The 21,111-nt window shown below is 38.1% G+C and overlaps 1 protein-coding gene across 1 annotated transcript in view; it reads right to left on the bottom strand.

Moving 5' to 3' along the window:
• Atg2b (autophagy related 2B) overlaps positions 1 to 21,111 on the bottom strand; it is a 93,340-nt gene that overhangs the window by 30,726 nt on the left and 41,503 nt on the right. Inside the window, exons 13-26 of the mRNA XM_033766737.1 lie at positions 19,801 to 19,951; positions 18,763 to 18,855; positions 18,441 to 18,629; positions 15,663 to 15,936; positions 13,964 to 14,066; positions 11,471 to 11,666; positions 10,678 to 10,820; positions 5,518 to 5,675; positions 4,937 to 5,109; positions 4,162 to 4,312; positions 2,674 to 2,873; positions 2,440 to 2,520; positions 639 to 745; positions 204 to 296 (exon numbers count right to left, since the gene is read on the bottom strand). Of these exons, the coding sequence (XP_033622628.1) occupies positions 204 to 296; positions 639 to 745; positions 2,440 to 2,520; positions 2,674 to 2,873; positions 4,162 to 4,312; positions 4,937 to 5,109; positions 5,518 to 5,675; positions 10,678 to 10,820; positions 11,471 to 11,666; positions 13,964 to 14,066; positions 15,663 to 15,936; positions 18,441 to 18,629; positions 18,763 to 18,855; positions 19,801 to 19,951 (2,112 nt within the window). The remainder of the gene's footprint in view (positions 1 to 203; positions 297 to 638; positions 746 to 2,439; positions 2,521 to 2,673; positions 2,874 to 4,161; positions 4,313 to 4,936; positions 5,110 to 5,517; positions 5,676 to 10,677; positions 10,821 to 11,470; positions 11,667 to 13,963; positions 14,067 to 15,662; positions 15,937 to 18,440; positions 18,630 to 18,762; positions 18,856 to 19,800; positions 19,952 to 21,111) is intronic.

A 21,111-nucleotide genomic window follows, 5' to 3' on the forward strand; every position in this document is an offset into this window, starting at 1 on the left:
CCCCAAAAAAAAAAAAAAAAAAAAAAAAAAAAAAAAAAGTCAAAAGTCACCTGAGAAGCAGAGTAAGTTAGACAAGAAAATATGATTAGTAGAAGAAAGATGATTTTAACAAAAGTTAAGACTTAATAAACTGGTTTAGGCAAATATCAGTTACTATGTTTTGAACAGCTACATGTAGCACACAGTGATATCAACACCAGTACCTGAGAGTAGAGGAAGATTTATCCAGGGCAACACTACTAGAAATGCTGAACGTTTCAACTGTAAGAAGAGCTCGGATTGGCAAATAAAGGGGCCTATAATAAAAAGGAGGAGCGGTATCAATTGGAGGAAGAGAAAAGTCTTTTTTAAAACATTTTTAACCTAATGCTATCAAACTATGTAGCTTTCAAAACTTTGTGCTTTGTTTTTGTTTTGTCGTGATGAGGTTTAAACCCAGGACCTTCACACCAAGCCACTTCCCCCACCTTTTCTATTTTGACACAGGGTCATGCAAAGTCCCTAAGATGCTCAGGGTTGGGCTCAAATGTATGATCCTATGTCAGCTTCCCAGGGGGCTATGATTACAGGCAAGGCATCACCATGCCCAGCTAATACACAGTTTAGATAAAATGTATGGGTCACATTAGTGATTGTACCGGTAATCAAGGGCACAGCTCCAAAGATGAACATGAAAAGTTGTAAATGAAGTTGGAGGATTATATCCCAAAACAGGTTCATCAGCAATGTTCAAAAAATATAAGATCTATAATCACAAAAATACAAAATGCTTTTTAGAAAAAAAAAGGATTTGATATAATACACTTAATAAGTATAAAACAAAGTATTACACAGAAAAAGTCACCATTTATTGGAAATTCATAATGCTAAAAGAAAAATCCTTTTGAAGGCATCCATTTCAAGTTGTATACACACACAAAAGGGAAATCACGATAGGTGACAGATAACAATCATTTGCCTGAAAACAGTAGTCTTGTCACTGTGTATATCAAATCAACATTCTGTACACCTTACATATATGCAATGAAATATAAAATTTTTAAGAGTACAGCACTTGTAAAAAGTAAAATCTGAAATGTAGACAACCATCCAACAAATGCAATGCTATAAAATCTCAGAAAATCATCTTTAATAACAGAGTATATATAATTTTACATTGTTTTTCTTATAACAATCCTCTAAAAAATTATTTGTTGAAGACTATTTAGAAAAAAAAAAGACTGGTTTCCTAAATAACTCGTGAATGGTATGCTTTTCTATAGAACTCATTCTTGAAGAAGTTCATTTTCTTCATTTATACTCAGTCTGGAAACCAGGTCCTGTCACCAACATCTACTCTCACATTTCTAAGGAAGTAAGGAGATTCTGCTAAATCTCTCCCGCACAGTTGGTTAAGTGTAGATATTAACCATCTACTCCCTAAATACAGATAGTTACCTTCATGTTTCCTAAATCCTTGAAAACATTCAAGTTTTTAAATAATGTATTATATTTCCAGCACAGTGAAAAATTCCCGTCCAAGGAACATGAAAAAAATTGAAGTATGCTTGTTTTTCATTCTCACATAAAGAAAAGCTAACTTTGTCCTCAAAGTTAATTTGCCTATTTCTCAAAGTTAGCTTCATACTTAATGCCCTTATTACTCAAAAACAACCAATCTAACACAACAGAAATTTTTTAAAAATATTTTTATGGGACTGGGGATGTAGCAACAGAATATTTGCTCATCAAGTGCAAGACCCTAGTTTTGCTCACCAGCACTACCAAAAAAATTATTTTTGAACCTCAACTCTATCTATAAAGAGGTGATTCAACTGAAAATTAATTACAGAAATCCTGATAAAATGCTCTAAAGCAACATCATATTAACAGCCTAGGGTAGTGACAGCAAACCTATGGCATGTGTGAGTTTTATATTTTTTTTTAAGATAAAAGATGTTAATGTATGAGTCATTTTTTCTAAACTAAAAGCTCAGTATTCAGTGTAATTGCAGTGTTGGCACTCTGTGATAAATGGGTTTTGGTTTGCAGTTTGGGTGCTCATCTCTAAAAGGTTTGCCATTGCTGGCCTAGGGGATAAGACAGAAATCACGGCACTTAAAGATCTTCTGTTTACAAAAGCAAGGCTTGCTTTATCAATATCAGGCTCTATTTTACAAGCATAAATAGTTCCTGGAACACAGGGTACCTTCCTTTCCTTTAATGACAAACAGACAACTCTGTCACTGAGAAGTTTTAGGAACCAAAGTTTAAGAAAAAAATCTATTACTGTCTGCGGTGGTCCTAAGGTTGTATTTTTTGATCTAAGGGTAGTTAACACATAGTATTCACTTTGAGATCATTCACTGAGGGGAACATTTATGACCTGTGACCTTTTCCTTACATGCATTATATATCAATATAAATTTTAAAATAAACTGAATGTAACAGCTGCCCTACCTGTTCATGCCAGCTAAGCCCAGAAGGAAGCATTCTGTGCTGAAGAGTGGCTCCTTTCAGTCCAACAGCAATAAGAAATTCCTACAGAGAACAACACAAAGAATTATATTTACTACCTATGGAAACCTGCAACTCAAAAGTTTTCCCAAGAAAATGAATGTATTGCCTTTTACACAATCAATCGTAGCTAGTAATCAAATTAATAGCAAGTACTTTGCTGTATAAAACACAAACCTTTGTATTGGACTCTGACTTAGCAGACAGTATTTTGACTGCTACCGAGAGCATGTTCAGATTGTCTCCTCCCACAGCATCTGAGGCAGCTCTACTGAGTCCATCTTCTTCAGACACATAAATAGTAGGTTCCAACCAATGCGGGCGCGTTGAGCAGGGCAGGCGCATTTCCGTGGGAAGAATCACTCCATCAACTATGCCTAGATCCACCACGGGGTGAAAATATTCACAAAGTGATTATTTGAAATTAGTTCTATGACTGTCTGGGATTCTGTAAACTCAAAACAAAAATCCACATACAAGTCAAGTAGCCCTTACCTGAAATGCCCTGGAACTAGAAGTATCTCACATTTAGGGTATTTCTGGATCTTGGAATTTTCACATTTATCTAGTGAGGCATCTGGGGAGGGGACCCAAGTCTAAACACGAAATTCCTCTGTTTCACATACACCTCAAATACATAGCCTGGAAGTAATTTTACGCAATATTTTTACTGTGCCTTTGTTTGGACTGAGACCAATCACATGAGTCCAGTATAGACTTTTCCATTCGTGGCACCATGTCAGCACTAAAAGCTTTGGATTTTGGAGCATTTCAGACTTTAAGTTTTTAGATTAGAGATGCTCAACCTGTATTTACAATCCCTGGCAGCATGATGGCCAAGACTCAGGCTGCCATTGATTATCTACCCCTCTTTGCTAATGCTGGTAGAGCAGTGCATAGTTAACTGATAGTGTACAACTTAAAACATTTAAAAAATAAAAACCTAAGATTCTGAAATATAAGCAAAATAAAATTTAAGTAGGAAAATATCATAAACATTAAAATGTGTAAGTGTCTCATACCTACTCACAAGGTAACCTGGACAACTTTTCAAAAAATAGTACATTTTGTATTTGAAACCAAAAGAAAATGTTTCTTAAGATAGAATAAGAAATGTAAAGTCCCACCAACTGATAAACAGATAAGTAAGATGTAGTATATCCATACAATGGAATAGTATTCAGCAATAAAAAAGAATGGAGTACTTAATATAATCTGAATAAACCTTGAAAACATGTCAAATGAAAGATGATGATATATTGTATGATTTCATTTATTGTAAGTATGAAACTTCCAGAATATGCAAAATCCATAGATTAGTAGTGGCTGAGGGCTGTAGGGGAAAGGGAGGAGTGGAGAGGGTTTCCACTGAAGTATATGGAATTTCTTCTTGGAGGGCTATGTTTTAAAAACTTATTTTGATGATAGTTATACAGCTCTGAAATCCTAAAACCACTGAAATGAATACTTTATATGTGTGAATTGTATAGTATATAGATTATACATTAATAAAGCTATTACCAAAAAGAACATAAGCCAATTTCTAATTTATACTAAGCATTACTTTGACAGTGGGATCAAATCTCCACCCAAAAAATAATTTCCAATTTCAAAGTTCTATTTAACATGTCCAAAGAGAAATGAGCAAATACACATTTATCCTACCTTTGTGGTACAGACTGAAACTGCTAGAATGAAGGCAAATGTAGTGCTTGTCTTCAAAACCTTCATATTTTGTCACACAAAACAATGAACCACTATTGAACTCTAACCAGAATTCACCATGCTTGTTTTCCAACAGCTGTCCATTATCTTGCTAATAAAAATGAGAAAAACAGACAATTTTGATTTTCATTTCAATGCTGGAAATGGAACCCAGGGCCTCACTCATGATAGGCTTGCACTCTACCACTGAATTGCACCCTCAGCTCCCAAAAGCTATTACTTAAATACAGAAAAATAACCGCATACTTTGGAATGCATCTTCTTAATTCAGCTTAGGAAAATCTCCCACACTGCAACAAAAGCAGCCTAACTCTTGTACCAGTCAACATGGTGGTACTAAAAGCTGAATAATTAAATGCTACATAAGACTTCTGCCAGATACTTGTCAATCTCTGTATATCATCTCACTTTAAGGTAGATAAATTACCAGTTACCACCTTAGGAGTAAGGTTAGCACCTGTTTCCCAAAGGACCACACAGAGGCTGACTGGCAGTGACAGCTGTGTGCCAGAAGTTGCTGTCATCATGCTGAGGGTCAGCACTCTTCCGCATGCACTGAACAACCTCAAACTACTTCAGTTTCAGGACGTAAATGAACCCAGGCCACACACATGCTAGGCCAGTGCTCTCTACTGAGCTACATCCCAGCCCTGTACTGATTTAAAGTAAGGTACATTCGAAAAAGCACTTTGGACTTGTAATCCATATTCCTTACCTTTACATCCGTGAATACTGCCATTAATCCATGATTAATATTCAGAAGAACAGAGAGAAAACTCTGGGAATTCTTGTTTTGAGGGTCTAATTTTTTTTTCCTACGGGAACGATAATTGGGGTCAACAGTAGAAAAATACTGCAAAGTCTCTTCTTCAGATCCACTTTCTTCATCTATGAGAAAAAAAACATGCTACTGTATGGTTCTTAGAGCTTATTAAAATAAGAACAACTTACAAGGCCCCGAGTTCAATTCCAGGAACCAAAAAACAAAATAAGAGCAACTTAAAAATTTGCACAAAAATATTTGTGATTTGTAATCTACTTATTTTTACAAAGAATATGCAATGACAGTAAAAACATGCCTTCATATTTTTGTCTTTAATGTGTAAATTATCACTCTACAGATAATACAGTCAAGTAATATTAATACAGAAATGTTTTTACAAATTATCAAAGAAATTATAAAATACATTTACAAATGGAAAATATAAACATTTAAAATACTACAAGTGAAATAAAAGTTACTTTATTGATTTATAAGCTAGGCCTTTTAATTCAGAACAAATTTTAAAACATTACCGTAGTGAACTGTAGATTTAAGTGGGCTAAAACTATCTTTGTTGAAGGTGTTAATCAGTTGACTGGCCACGGAAAGCCCGATCCCATAGGAAAGATTTTCAAATGTCTCTACTGGGGAGGGAGCTGTGGGCTCCCACAGCAGCAAGTCATTAAAGATCCTACAAAGACAAAAGTTTAAAAATAAGGGCCAAGGATGTAGCCCAGTAGTTCTACCGCCCACCTCACAAGTGCAAGGTCCCAAGTTCCATCCCCAGTACCAAAAAAATAAATGAATAAAATAAAAATAAATAAATAAATATGCAACTCCTTATTTTAAGCTATGATACAATAAAGGATACGCCTGAAAGTCATCACATGAACAAAGCATTTTTTAAATGGTGAAGAGGAAGTTAGATCCTATGAAAGAGTTTTTTAAAAACAACATTCCTTCCATGGAAAAACCGCTGATGAGGCTATGATGAAGCAGTAAGGTGCCTAAGCAGATACTTAAACATTAGGCACCTAACAGACCAGTCCTTGCCTGCTTCTACCTGTGCCATTTACTCAAATTAGTAACTCATATTATTCATTTAAATGCACTTAAAAGCCAAGCTAATTAAAATATAAATCCACAAAGACAAAAGGAAGCCCAGCCACTCCCAAGAGCACTGTAACTGCAACACTCCTGCCTCGGCCCTGGGCTTTCCCATCAGTCCTGTGGGCAGCCGCAGAGAACCGATACTCTCTCTTGACACCCACAGAAACGGCCTAGTAAAGAAGTGATCTTCGCAGCATCACACAGCCACTTAGTAGGACAGCTGGGATGGAAATCCAGATTACACAGGGCTCCCAATTCATCTTATCTCCAGAAACATCTGAGATGACTTTTCCCCCAACAGAAAGCACACTTCACTGGGAGCAGTGCAGGAGGAGAGGAAAATACTGCTAACTAGCTTGACCACCCAGTCAACGCCGGTCACCAGAGGACCGCAGCTAGGCTACCAGTGCACCCTGCCTTTTCAAAGAAATGCCTGTCACCGCTCAGAGAGCCTTCGTCCTGGCCTCCTCTCCTCACCCACTCTCCAAACTTTTAGGAAAACCCAATCTTGGCAATCTTCCCCAGGAAGCCTTATGTTAGAGCTGGACCCACAGCACATCCTTTACAAGTGCCCATTTCAGTCACAGCACCTTGACACTCCAGTCTGCTTCTTCCTTTCTGCACCAAGACTGCCTGTCCCACGACCCTGGACAGGGGGACATACACAGTGATCTCTACTATGTTAAGCATGGTGATTGTCTCTTAACAGGCATGGATAGCTGACAAGGAAAGGACAGTGGATGCCTCACACAGAGAACTGACACAGCACAGGTATGAGGTAAAGCCCAGTGTGAAAACTCACCAAGGTGCCAACCAATGAGGCATCATCCTGCCCCTTCCTGTGTGGAGCCACTTCCCAGGCCACTTTGCGAGTTCCTGTGCACTGTGACTATTGGTACGTTATAAACTGCACCCAAAAGGCCCCTTTTTGGAAGCATCACTATTAACAATATCAGAAATGCAGGACAGAAGGATGCTACATCTCAGACACTGACAGCCAAAAACCTAAAACTATGTACGAATGTGGCTTACTGCTACTTGGGCACAGTACAGGACAAGGAGACAAAAGACTGAATTCATTCTAGTCTGAAATCCTATGTACATGAATGATGAAGGTATAAAATGAAGAACTTTCTCAGGAAATGATCTTCCTGTACCTTACCCCCTGCAAGCATTATCTGCTTATAGGGTAAAGAGAACCAATTACTTAAAAATGAAACCTGGAGCTCACAGCATGTGACCTACAAGTTCAATATCATTTAACTATAGTGTTCTCATTTATAAGTGGGTCCAAACACAGTGCTGACATCATTGATACTGTAAAATGTCATGTGATATCTTTAATATCAAGAAAGAAAACAACCCCTAAGATAGTTAAGGACCTATTGTCCTAACTCTGTCTTTATGAGCCTGAAACATAACAGATGCTCAATAAGTAATTGATTTAATAAAAACAGTAAGAATTTTTTATATTCTAAAGGACATCTGACAGAAAAAAAAAATTCCTGTACCTGAAACTATCTTTCCAAAATGGGTCAACTGACCAAGGCCCTAAAGGAATAAACCAATATTTTATGAAATAAAGGCAGAGTTGGTTAGAACTCTTGCTCAAAAAGATTTTATATAAAAAAAAGGACATTATTGCAACATTTAGTAAAATCTGAATGGATAGCATGTATCAATATTAATTTGCTGATTTGGATGACTGAGTTAAGGTTATGTAAAATGTCCTTGTTTTTCCTCAGTTTTTTGTTTTTGAAGTCCTCAGGTATTGAAGGCCAAGGAGGCATCCTCTTAGCAATTTCCCCTCAAATAGGAGAAATTCTTTGTATTGTTCTTAGGAGCTGTCTGGGAATATTTGAAAAACTTTTAAATAATCTTAACTTGAAAATACAAAGCCAAGTAAGAGGCAAGGGATTCACAGCCTGAGGAAGTTAAACACAAGATTTCTCCCAGAACAAGGGAGCACTTTAGTATTCACATAATTACAGGACCTGAAGATGGAGAAGCAGCAGAACAAGACAGAACAGAAACTCCCAAGGCATCTCCACACAGCCAGTGAGCAGCAGTGCTCCAGCTTCTGGCCAAGCAGTCAGCCACCGGTGGCCTCAAACAGCCATGGTGACTGCTATCCCACCACTGCCTGCCTGCCACAGACAGGATCCTCTCCAGCACACCTGTGAACTTCCACTCACAACAGAAGAGCTACACATCTTACATATTCACCAAGGGACAATTGGGTTTGGTCTCAAATCTGATTGTATTTCTTACTTTAAGTAGAAGTTTAATTAAATACTACATGGTAAATGATTCATTTCAAATATCCAGATTGGCATGGAAAAGAATCTTAAGAATTTATAAGGACGCTGCCCTCAGATTACTTTGAAAATAAATTTTTTTACTACATTTTAAATGAACTAGAACTAAAAAGTATAGACAATTCCCAAACTTCTGGGCATACTTTATGCAAAAAAGACAAGGTGAGATTCTAATCAATAGCTCACATTCAAAGACCTTTGTCCTATATTTCAAAAAGAAGTGGTACAGCCAGGCACATAGCATGTGCCTGTAATCTCAGCTACTTGGGAGGCTAAGGCAAGAGGACCAGGCTCTTCCTGCCCTCAGACTCAGCCCTACACATGGCAGCAATGAGCAGGTATCACTCACCTACAAACCCAAGGAAGGAATCTGTAGATCTGTGGTTTCCAAACTTTATGTGCAAACAAACCCCAACAGTTAAAAAAAAATTATGAAATCCTGTAGGGAGTGGGGAAGGGGACGTTACCAGGACTCCTGACTTCGGTCCTGACCTGTGAGCCACCACAGAACAAGGCAAATTTAACAACAGACAGAAACAAGCCGAGTGTGGTGGCTCATGCCTGTAATCACAGCACTTAGGAGGCTGAGGCAGGAGGATTGCTGAGAGTTCAAGACCAGCCTGGGCTACATAGTGAGTTCCAAGTCGGTCTCAACTACAAAGTGAGACCCTGTCTCGAAAAAAAAAAAAAAAAGCCAAAAAAAACAGACAGAAACAAGACTTAAGAGTGGAGAAGCTGAGCCTTGGGTCCTGGGTCCTGGTCAGTGCAGCTCACAGCAGCAAAGACAAAGGCCTCCAAGCACATCCAGTATTTACTGAATACAATTGTGGGAAGGATCAGGGAGCTGGGGAGCTTTAAAGTCATCCAGTGAAATAGTGCCGAACACCTGGCATGACAGTGCCAGGCAGGGCTATCAGGGAGGAGGTACTGCTTATCTTGCTTAGATGGAACAAACTGGTACTGGGATCGGGTGCAATTAGCATGCAACCCATCAGGTCAGTGAGAAGCCATAATTCAGGGGAAAGGGTTTTAATTGGGGTCACGCTGACCTCAGCTGCAGTAACTCAGCCCTAGGGCTCCGTGGCAGCCATTGAGGGAGGGGCTGTGCTTGCCCAGTCTGACATGCCCACTTGAGTCACACAGAGCTTTGGTCTGACTCCTGATATAAAACAATATAGCCAAATTATGGAAAGCAAGAAGCAGGTGCCGCTCATGGCCCTCTAGAACCAGGCAGTGATGCCTCCTAAAAAATCTAATGTGAATTTATAAACTATGTGCTACTGTTTATAATGTGAGTTATAAAGCAAATATTAAAAAAGTTAAATTAGTGTGTTTCCTTTCTATATCCCAACACACTACCTTGTGAATCTACTGTCCATACTACTGAACTCAGGTGACCTTGGGGTCCCTGTGAGAAGACCTGGAGTCTATCATGAACAGCTAAGGAACACGGAGCCAGGGATATCTCAGGCCAAGTCAAGGTATGGCAGAAACAGGTGGGAGTTTTTAAGCCGAATGGAACTTCAAATAACGCGCTCACACGGGGGAGACGAGTGATGAACAGTCAGGACGTCTGGAAACCGCATGACTGCATTTTAGGTGTGCTGTGGAAGCACTTCCTCAGGGGCGGAGGCAGAACAGTAGCAGACCACTCCGAGTGCTTAGCATAAACCAGACACCCTTCTCAGAACCTCCCAGGGTTACAACGTTTAGTCCTCCAAGCAGCCCTCTGAGGCAGGTGCCAGACTTTGCTCCATTTTACGGATGAAGAAGCTGAGCTTTATGGAGGCTGGGCAAATTCTCCAAAATTATCAGTTTAGGGGGGCTGAAATGTAAATTTAAATTTTTGTCTACACATTTGTAATTCCAAGAAGATATGCTTTTGAATCCTAGAAGAGATGCTTCCCTCCTTACAATTACCCTAGGGTGCTGGGTCTACGCTAGTGCCGGCTGGCTCTCTCCACGAGTGTCTCCTAACTGTCACTGCGCACGTAGAAAAAAACAGTCTCGTACTCAGCACCCTACAATAAGTTGACAGGGTGACAAGACCTTACACACCAGTAGCCCGGGCCGTGCCAGATGGGAAACTGCCAGGACAAGAGCACTTCGTAATGGTGACAGTCCCGGCACCATCAATACCAAAACACATCAGGTGGCAGATCACATTTAAAAAGCAAGGGAAAGAAGAGGGTAAGAGGTGAAACACAGAGCCAGTTAGGCAGAAGGTCTGACTCCAAAGATTCAACTAAGTATGTTTAAACTCACCTGTTGTAAAGCTTCTCATAAAAGCTTTTATTAGGTAGTGTTATATGAATATTTGGTAACGTAAGTTCCAGCACATAGTGAGAATTGCTCATTGCTTTATCTTGAAACTCTGTCATTTCTACAGGGTCTCCTGGCATCACCATCTAAAACATAATAGTTGAGTTTTTTAAAAGGCATCAAAAACAATTTTATGTTTGAAATAGTAGCATCTTATTACGTACCCGGAGCATTTATATGTGAGCAAATAGATAAGCACTAGCATTCAACCGGGGGCAATATACATCAAGAAAAAAATAACAATAAATCTTGGGGTTAAAACCCTACTAAAGGGCTGGGGATTTGGCTCAGTGGTTCTGCCACCTGCCTCGCAAGCGCAAGGTCCTGAGTTTGATCCCCAGTACTGGAAACAAAAACAAAAACAAAAACAAACTAGTAAATACAGTATGCAAAGAAGTTTTTTAAAAATAAAAAGAAGGGGCAAGGAATTTAGCTTATGTGATGCCACCATCTGTCTTGCAAGGTCATGAGTTTGATCTGTAAAATAAAATAAAAACTAAAAATAAGCCAGGCATGGTGTCACACACTCGTAATCTCAGCTACTAAGGAGGCTGAGGCAGGAGGGTGGATAGTTTGAGGCCAGCCTGGGCAACTCAGTGAGGATCCAACTCATCATAAAAACATTTAAAAAGGGTTGGGAGTGTAGCACAATGCTAGGTCTTGGGTTCAAGCCCCAGAACCACAAAAAAACAAGGACTTAAAGCCATCCACACTGCTTCCTTGCACTTTTCTTTACCTGCTCATTTTCAAACATTACTCTACGAGAAGAAAAAGGAGAAGGGGCTGGTCTCCGTAGGTCGCAGACATCTTTCAGGGAATGAGCGCCTCCTTCCTCCTCTTCCGGGTAGTGACTGTCGTTCTCTTCCTCCTCCTCTGCTGCTATTCTCTCCAAAATGGAATGCATGGCCAGTGGATTTATTTTCAGTACCATTCTGACAGCAAAGATATATATTTTTAAAAATCAAGATCTAAGTGCAAATAGCAAAACTAACTTTTGTGAACACTAATACAGAGTACACTAATTAGCTCTCACTAAGAGTTGGACTGCTTTAGAAAAATCTATGCTTAATAACCCACTTATTTGCCAGAGCCCGCAATATTGATTATGCCCCAAACATGCTGTGAGCAGGGCAGGCTGCAAAGAGTCAGCCCCTCGACGGGCTCACTTTAAGAAGGAGGTCTGCCTGAAGCTGTGTGACTCACAGGACCTCACGAGCATTGTGGGAGCGAGCAGGTTAACACCACCTCCCTGCTAACCCACGGCCAAGGCCAGAGTAACGGCCTGTGAAGCTGTGAGGCTGATACAAGACGACATCGGTAGTTGAGGTCGGGCTGATCGCACCCAAACTCCATTCCCACAGTGGGTGCCTTCACAGCTTGAAGGATAATGCTCCAATTACAACCAGGTATTTTGTATGTTCTGTTCCTGATTTGAAAATGCTCTGACTTCTCTTTAAAGCCATGCTTGCATTGGTTTCCATGGAGATTTCACGTACCGCACATCTATATACATATTGTACCTTTACCCTGACTGACAAATAATAAAATAAGAGACGGGCCAGGGCCTTTTGCCAAAGGAGCATTGGCCATCCCGGTTCACACTTTCTCTTTAACTCTAAGTTTTTCTTCAGCCCTGTGTTGCACACTGGCAGGTGGGGACTACAGACTTACTGCAGGAGTCTCTAGCACTTGTGAATGTGTTGTAAACGTAAAAGCACAAAACTAAAACAGGTAAATGAAAATGTAACATTTTATACTTGGCTAACAGGAGATATGACCTTTGGAGGGCAAAGGAGCTGTTTTTAAATTCATTAATAACCAGGAAATTTTACCCAAGAATCTGAGTTGTTATCACTGAACCAAATCTTCTCACATACAATCTGTTCTGCCACAGTGGAAAACTTGCCTACCTAAAAAACCTCATGTTACACAACTGGCTCTAATGGAAAATGGAGAAACCAATTAGGAAATGGTTTCAGAACTTCAACAACAAAGTTAGATTTTTCAGCCAGGAAATTGAGTAATAAAGTGTTTGTGCTACTGCTGTTATTTGTAGCTATAAACCCCAAAGTATCACTTCATTAATGCAGCCTTTGACTGCAAAAGTTAATGAGTTTGGCTCACTGCTTTCCTCATCTTCTGCACATCACTAGCACTGGCTTTTTATCACCATACCAACCCATTCAGATGATGAGGCACAGCGCCCTCAAGCAAACAGCTGTGCTCTTACACCTCAACATTTTTTTCCCTAAGAAGTTGGTACCATTTCCTTCTAGGACACGATCATAAACTATCTCTTAATTTACGGATCTCCTAATGGAAACTGTGATTCTAAATCACTTACGTGAAGTGGATCCGATTTCTATGATAAAAACTCACACCATAAACTCTCGTTCATCATTAAGCATGTACTGATAGTGCTTGTCCTAAGAGCCTGATAGGCTAATACACGGCTGGAAGGCAGGCAGAAAAATGGCCCAAAAGGCTAGTTTTTAGAGAGCTTTCCAATACTCGTGTTGTCAATATTATAATAAATTATTATTTCAAGTAAACTAAGCTCTTCTAAATGTGATCAAACCCCACTATCACGCTAATGTAATTTAAGGAATGGTTTCTCCTGCCTAAGAAATCCTGGAGCAGTGGGTCTCAAAGTTCAAATGCACATTAGAATCACTTGCTGTAATTTTAAATACACTATGCCAGAATCTCAAGTTCGGGCTTAAACTTTGTAAAAGCTCCGTAGATGTGAAAAATGCTAACCAAAACCAGTAATTATAAAATTCACTTGACAACCAAATGGTGACTTTTGACATCTCTTTTTTGTTTTTGTTTCTGTTTTGTAACACAGGATCTCACTGTGTTGAACCCTGATTTCCAGAAATGCTTCTGCCTTAGCCTCCAGAATAGCAGGGACTGCAGGCACTCACCCCCACGACTGGCTTCTTCTATCTCCCCTGTTGTAGCCCTGAAGTATTTTTAGGATTTTATCCCCCTAATTAGACCAGGTAACTTGATACCAAAAAACCACAACTGCACCTCTTTCTATCTCTTACAACCTCTAACAAACATCTAATATAAAGGAGTGCTCAGTACTTTTTTATTTGTCCATCTTCTAGGTTCTCTCATTAAGGTTATTTTTAGCTTGAAATTTAATGCTCAAAAGGTTGGTTAAAAGGACTGTCATGCTTTATTTTTGAAAGGAGAATATTACACCTACACATCTGCTTACCGTGGCCAGTCAAAGTCATCTGATGAGGCTAAGTCTCCATCTACTCCACCAGACACATGGAAAAACTTAAGAGATGGTTCTCCTTTGTCCTCCTGGAATGATCCTAATAAAACAAGACAGAAATACTGGAATCCATTCTTCAAGTACTCAAAGATTTTTCTTCCTTAGCGGAGCAAAGCTTCTCTACACTAGGGACAGAACCCACCATTAAGTTCCACAGCATCTATGTGTTCACCTCACTCTCATGCAACATGCATATTCAAGCTGAAACTGGTAAGTGCCAATGTTTCAGGTATAAGGTGCATAATCGGGACACAGTCAATTTGGCAGTAACCACTTGCTGGGTGGTTAGTAATTATTTCTTCTAAATATTAGTAACTATTACTTCTAAATATTAGTAACTATTACTATTAGTAATATTCTAATTATTGGTAATTACTTCTTCTAAAAGAGAAGTTTATGCAGCTAATATACCACTAGAAACAAAGGTAACTATGTTTCTTTATATATATAAAAAATTACATTTCTTAAATATGTCTTTTTTACCAGGCACTATTCAAAATCATTCTATATGTTACTTTTCATTGAATTGTGCATTGAAAAGAATGGCTTTCCTCCCAAATAAGGAGCTTCTTGATACTAGAGATAAGCAATGATCAGATAATACCTAAAGGCTCTTTCATAAAGTCTTAATTTGGCAAATGTTGATCTATTACCAAAGATGTGTAAACGTCAGAGAGAACAGGGAAGGGAAACTTTTGCAGCCTGTTCCAAAAAGGGATTAAGAAGAGAGGGCACGTGGCTGCAGAGGGAGGGTGTGGTGGCAGGTCAGCATTACAGGAATTACAGGATCAAAGATCTATTCTGGGCATGGTGGCGCATGCCTGTAATCCCAGCACTCAGGAGGCTGAGGCAGGACGATCGCTGTGAGTTCGAGACCAGCCTGGGCTACATAGTGAGTTCCAGTTCAGTCTCAACTACATAGTGAGACCCTATCTCAAAAAAAAAAAAAACAAAACAAAACAAAACAAAAAAAAAAAACAGGATCAAAATTTCTTCAGACTCGATTCTCTCTATGCTTATGTATATGCTAGCTGACAAAAACAGAGCAATATACAAATCCTAAAATTGGTTTTACAAAGAAAAATCATTAAGATTAGTTCATATAACTGGTGAAACTTAAGCTCTGATGTCAAATCTGAGTTAGAATTCTGATTCTTCCATTTACTACAATGTGATCTTGGAAGATACCTCCTTCTAAACATACTGATTCTTTCATCTACTAAATTATAAAAACAACAGTAAAAATAAGCATATTATGATGATTAAAAGAAATCAAATAATGTGTGTAAAGTGCTTTACAAAGCACCTAACATAAAGTGGCACAATAGATTCTGGCTAATACAAACCTACACAGTACCTGGGCAGTGATAATAGAGAAGCAGGCTAAAGCACATATCACCCAGTGGAAATTCAGTATTTTAACAAAGTGATTAATTATCGTGCTTGGCAATTTTTAAAAAACTGATATATCACATATGTGCACACAATGGGGAAGAGTGTTTGCTGCTCTTGTTTTCTAATATAATTTTCATTAAGTCTATTACATTTTGGGGCTGTCATATATTTTTTGTGATATAAGCTTCATAGCAGTTATTTGTATCTACTATGGCTCTTTTATAAGCACTTTCAATCTTACCAGCTAGTTCTCTAAATGTAAGTTCCAATGTAACTTGTTCTGGGGTTGATCCTCCTATAAATTCTGTCTTAAATTCCAGATCTGAGAATGCTAAATGAAGGATCTCCTTCTGAAGTGACTTCTTAAACCAGGGTCCTCTTTCTTGATCTGACCGCAGATCAGGTATTGGGAAGCGAACAGAAAGATTTAATGCTGGAGTGGCAACTTGGACTGATACCCGACAATTTGCAGGATTATGTGAATCATCGAGAAATACTTCAGTGAAAGCCTTGTGCTAAAACACAAAACATCAAAAAGTCAAAATATTAAATTAAATAAATGAACAAAAATGACAATAGTACTCAGCATCATAACATACACAATCGTTATTTCCCCATTTAGTATAATGCATTAAAATACAAATCAAACTGACTGCTACCACATTAATTTAGCGTAATGAAATCTTACAATGCAACACTAATGGTAAAAGTCAGAACTAATGGCAACAGTTAACCTTGATAGAAAAATATATAGATCAAAATAAAAGCTGAACCAAAGAAAGAGCTACAGATATACTACATCTTATTATAAACAAAAAATTATAATTTAGCCTTTCAATAAATCTTATACAATTAAATATCACTACAGTACCCAACATTCAATGTGAGACATTTACCTATCAATAGCTACTTTAAAGACTCACTGCAGGCTCAGATAATTGTGCCAAAAACAAAGACTAGAGACTCACCTTCTTATTTCCAGGACTAAGTCCAGAGCCTCTGGTACATCCTAGTTTCTAAATATTTACTAATTCTGAACTCCTATCCAATCAAAGGGCAAGATCCCATCAAATGTCTCTTAGGAAACAAAATGTATATATCATGTATCAAACCATGTTATAAAAAAAGGTTTAAAGAATATGCCATTCAAATAAATAATCCTTTCTAACTTTTCTCTAGAATGTATTGAAACTAATAAAGCTTTAGTCCATAGTAGATGGTAACACTTCTTGATTTCTTGATTCACTGTCTTAAACTCCTAACTAGAAAGTTCCTGGCCAGCTGTAGTGGTATGCACCTGTAATCCAAGCACTCAGGAGGCTGACGCAGTAGGACTGCTGCAAGTTTGAGGCTAGCCTTGGCTACATAGTGAGTTCGAGGCCAGCCTCAACTACATAGTGGGATCCTGTGGCCAAGCATTTAGCTCAGTGGTGCCATCACCTCCCTCACAAGCACAATGTCCCAAGTTTGATCCCCAGTACCAAAAAAAAAACAAAAAAACAAAACAACAACATAGTGGGATCATGTCTCAACAAAAGAAAAGAAAGACAAAAAGAAAAGAAAAGTTTCCATCTCAATAAGACTTGAATTTTTAACAAAGCTATTCTATCAACCCTCTTACTGACTTTCTAATACCAGACCCACTCTCAGGCAAAAACAACTCATGAGACTAAGCCATTATCCTAGTCCATGTATGGCTAGCAGCAAATACAGAGACTAACCAAGAGAACCCAAAATAACTAGCAATCGGTAAGAATATAAGAACTCCGATTTCCTGTAAATAAATATCACTAAGGGAAAAGCAAGTAAGTAGGGAAATAAAATATCTCTTCCCTTGTCTTTGTAACGAAAGTTGCCTATGTCTGGTCCTGTGACTACAGCCCCCAAATTCCTCATAGATTTCTTGAAAGCCTGACTTACTTATTTTGCTTAGAAACAACTCCATATAATAGATCTGAGCATCAAGTAACAAAATGTGATGCTCTATAGATGATTTCCCCATTTTCAAAAATACATCTTCTAAGGGCCGATGATTTAGCTCAGTGGTTCTGCCGCCTGCCTCACAAGAGCAAGGACCCGAGTTCAATCCCCAGTACCAAAAAAAAAAAACATACATCTTCTATTTTTAAGACTAAATTGTTCATGTTGGTAATGGTGAATCTATGGCACATATGTTATTTGCTTTTCTTTTAAGAAAAAAGATGTTACAAAAAAAAATGAGTAAACTGAAAGACAACTAAAAAAAAAGACATTACTATATGAATTGTTTTTTCTAAACTAAAACCTAAGTACTCAGGTTTAATTGCAGTATTGGCACTCTGTGATGAATAAGTGGGTTTTGGGTTGTAGTTTGGGCACTCACCTCTAAAAGATTCGCCATCCCTGGTTTAGTTAGAGAAATTTATCAAATGTGTTGACAGGGAAAACTTGATGCATGTTATAATCACAGTTTACAGAATTTGGATGAACAGAAAAGGAAATCCAATTCTACTATAACATAATCAAAAATGCTATCAATTTCCATATTTCCACTCATTCATTTTTTTTTACACATCACTTTATACAGTTGTAAAGAAAGTTTATGTGAAATAATATATCGTACTTTTTCTTTTAGTACTTCTCAACTGGCCCAGTACTGGGAATTGAACTCAGAGAGTGCTGAGATCCATTCCCAGTTCTTTTTATTATTTTATTTGAGACAGGTGCCACACGCCTAGCACCTCAGCTACTCGGGAGGCTCAGGCAAGATGATCCCATTTTCACTTTCCCATGTGCCTTCTGCAAGGTGCCACACTATCCTCATAACTACCACCTTAGAATGGCTGCATAAAATTTCATCAGCATATTATCAAAACTTAACTATTTTCAAGACATAAAAGCATCTGGTTTTCATTATTAAAAATAATGCCGTTTTAACATATCCTATTCAATCTACTAAGGAGACTTGGCTAAGAAATTATCCCAGTAAGCTTTTTACATAATTACAATTACATTTATTTACAACTTTTTAAATACTTACCAGACTAATATGCTTATTATATGAAGTATACATGTGAGAGGCCATCGTCTCTACAGTCGTAAGTTTCTGTGGTTGAAGCAAGGAATTTAACCTGTCCACAATACTGATATCCAGCTCACAACACAGTGGGTTTAATTTAATTTGTAATTCTGCCTTCTGAGGAACTGAAGTAAGTCTTGCTTGATTACCCTTTTAAAAAAAGGCATTAATATAATCATTAATAATAATTAATACTATAAAATTAGGTTAAACCCTCACGATTGTGAGAAAATAGATAGCAAATAAAACTTTACAGTAGCAATCACTCAAAAAGATCTCTTACTTGGGTTCCTTTGTTCTCCAAATGCTTATAATGAAGCTGAAGACATACAGGGGGGTGGGCATCAGCTCCTTCTTTAGAATGGAACGTTAACAGCTTGAAAACAAAGATGAAGATAAAACAGGATATTGAGCTAATTACCACGTGAATTCACAGAAGTACCCAGGTCTACAAGGATGTGATACCTGGAAGAACACTTTGAAGTCAGAACGTTCCCTTTAAGTTTCTTTCCAGTCACTTACTAGCAATGCAAATCTTAGTCCAGTTAGTTAAATTCTGTGACACTCAGTAGCTCAGCTGCAGAATGTCAGGATTCAAATAAATCAATGCCCAAGAAAAGATGACAGGCCGGGTGTGGTTGCGCACACCTGTAATGCCAGCATTCAAGAGGCTGCAGCAGGAAGATCGCCACAGTGCAAGGCCAGCCCAGGCTACACAGTGAGTGCAAAGCCAGCCTGAACTACATAGCAAGACTCTCTCAAAAAAAGGATTATAAAGGGCCAGGGATTTAGCTCAGTGGTTCTGCTGCCTGCCTCACAAGCGCAAGGACCTGAGTTCAACCCCCAGAACCAAAAAAAAAGGACTATAAAAATAAAATACTATATAATAGCAAGGCAACAGTAATACAGTAATGTTATTTTGCCAGTTTTAAGAAGTGTCTCTTGGTCACACTTTTACTTTAGGAAAGAAAAGCAGCAGTTTAATGGTAAAAGAAAGCAAACACTTGTCTTAAATAGTACTTGGCACACAACAGGCATTCAGAACGTGCTTGGTAACAGAATTCTTCCGAATGAAGTGTTCCTAAAATGAAAGTATTCATCTCATAATCTGACACTCTGAAACAACTCAACCCTAAGTTAAAAATTTTAACACACTTGGATGTCATATTTTAAAATCTGTTTCAACAAAAAACAGAGATAAAATATGATAATACACCTTTATGACTTCCTACAAATTTTTTAAGAAAATTATTACTGTTCAATCAATTCATAAAAAGGACAGATTTAAAGAGTAATTCTGAAGGAACCAATCAGTATTTACCTCTGTATAGTGGGGAGGAAGAGAATGAAAATCAGTCGGAAACAGACACTCTAAGAGCTCCATCTGGCCAATGGACACATCCGTACTGAAGTACCTAGAAGTGGGTCTTTGTCTTTGTTCATAGGCTACTTTGATGCCAGTACCTAGAAATCTGTTATTCAAAAATAATAATAATAACACAGCATTTGAGATATCCATCTACTTCTAGATTACTCAAAGTATCATAAGTAGAGAATAATACACAAATGTCAATAATATATATTAATTCACCACTCACTCTGACAAGTTTACCTGAGCAATAACTAACATAATTTATTCCTAAGGCTATTAACCAGAAAGACGGTTCTAAATTTCCTATTCTCTGAAAAATCAGTTCTGTTGCTGGGAAATTTTTTCCAAAATACATTTCCTAATCCTGCCCCTCCTTCTACATTTTAAAATTTATATTTCAGTAGATGAAATGTTTCAAATCTATAAAATATGAAAAAATAGTTTTCTAAAATCATCATGCAATGTTGTTAAAAGTTCACTTGACAGAATCCAAATGAAGTCTATCTCTACTTTCTGTGGGTGTTGTTAAGACAAGGTCTCACTATGTACTCAAGGCTGGCCTTGAACTATGTTGCCCAGGTTGGCCTTGAACTTGAAGCCATCCTCCTGCATCAGCCTCCTGAGTGCTAGGATTACAAGCATGTGTCACCACGCATAGCTAAGAAAGACTGCTTCCTAATTTGAATTTTTTTTTTTTTTTTTTTTGAGACAGGGCTTCACTACTATGTAGTCTAGGCTGGCTCTGAACTCATTATGTAGCCTAGGCTGGCTGCAAATTCACAGCAATCTTCCCACTCCAGCCTCCCAAGTGCTGGGATTACAGGTGTGCACCACTGCACGTGGCTGGTTTCTATGTTTTCCAAATGGTAGATACTTGAAACCTTGTCAAAAATGGTAAGGAAATGTCTTTATAATTCGATTATAAATATTACGGTCCCAACATGTAGGGTATCTTTTGGTAGGTGTTAAAACTACTTTGGTAGGGGGTGAAGGGAGGGCAGGGGTAAGGGGAAAAAATGAGAATTAAGACTTGTCATGTAGAGGTACAAGATCCCAACAATGAATGTAACTGTACTATATCCCTAAAATATACCAATAAACTCAATTAAAGCTGAAAAAAAAAACTACTTTGGATATTAATTTTAATATTGCAAATATATTATGATTAAAGAAAACTGCCACGTATTTTCTTAAAAAATCAATGTGTTTAGCCGGGCATGGTGGCGCATGCCTGTAATCCTGGCACTCAGAAGCCTGAGG

Source organism: Fukomys damarensis, unplaced genomic scaffold (genome assembly GCF_012274545.1).
Source record: "Fukomys damarensis isolate Sample0158 unplaced genomic scaffold, DMR_v1.0_HiC HiC_scaffold_21, whole genome shotgun sequence".
Classification (NCBI taxonomy): Eukaryota; Metazoa; Chordata; class Mammalia; order Rodentia; family Bathyergidae; genus Fukomys; species Fukomys damarensis.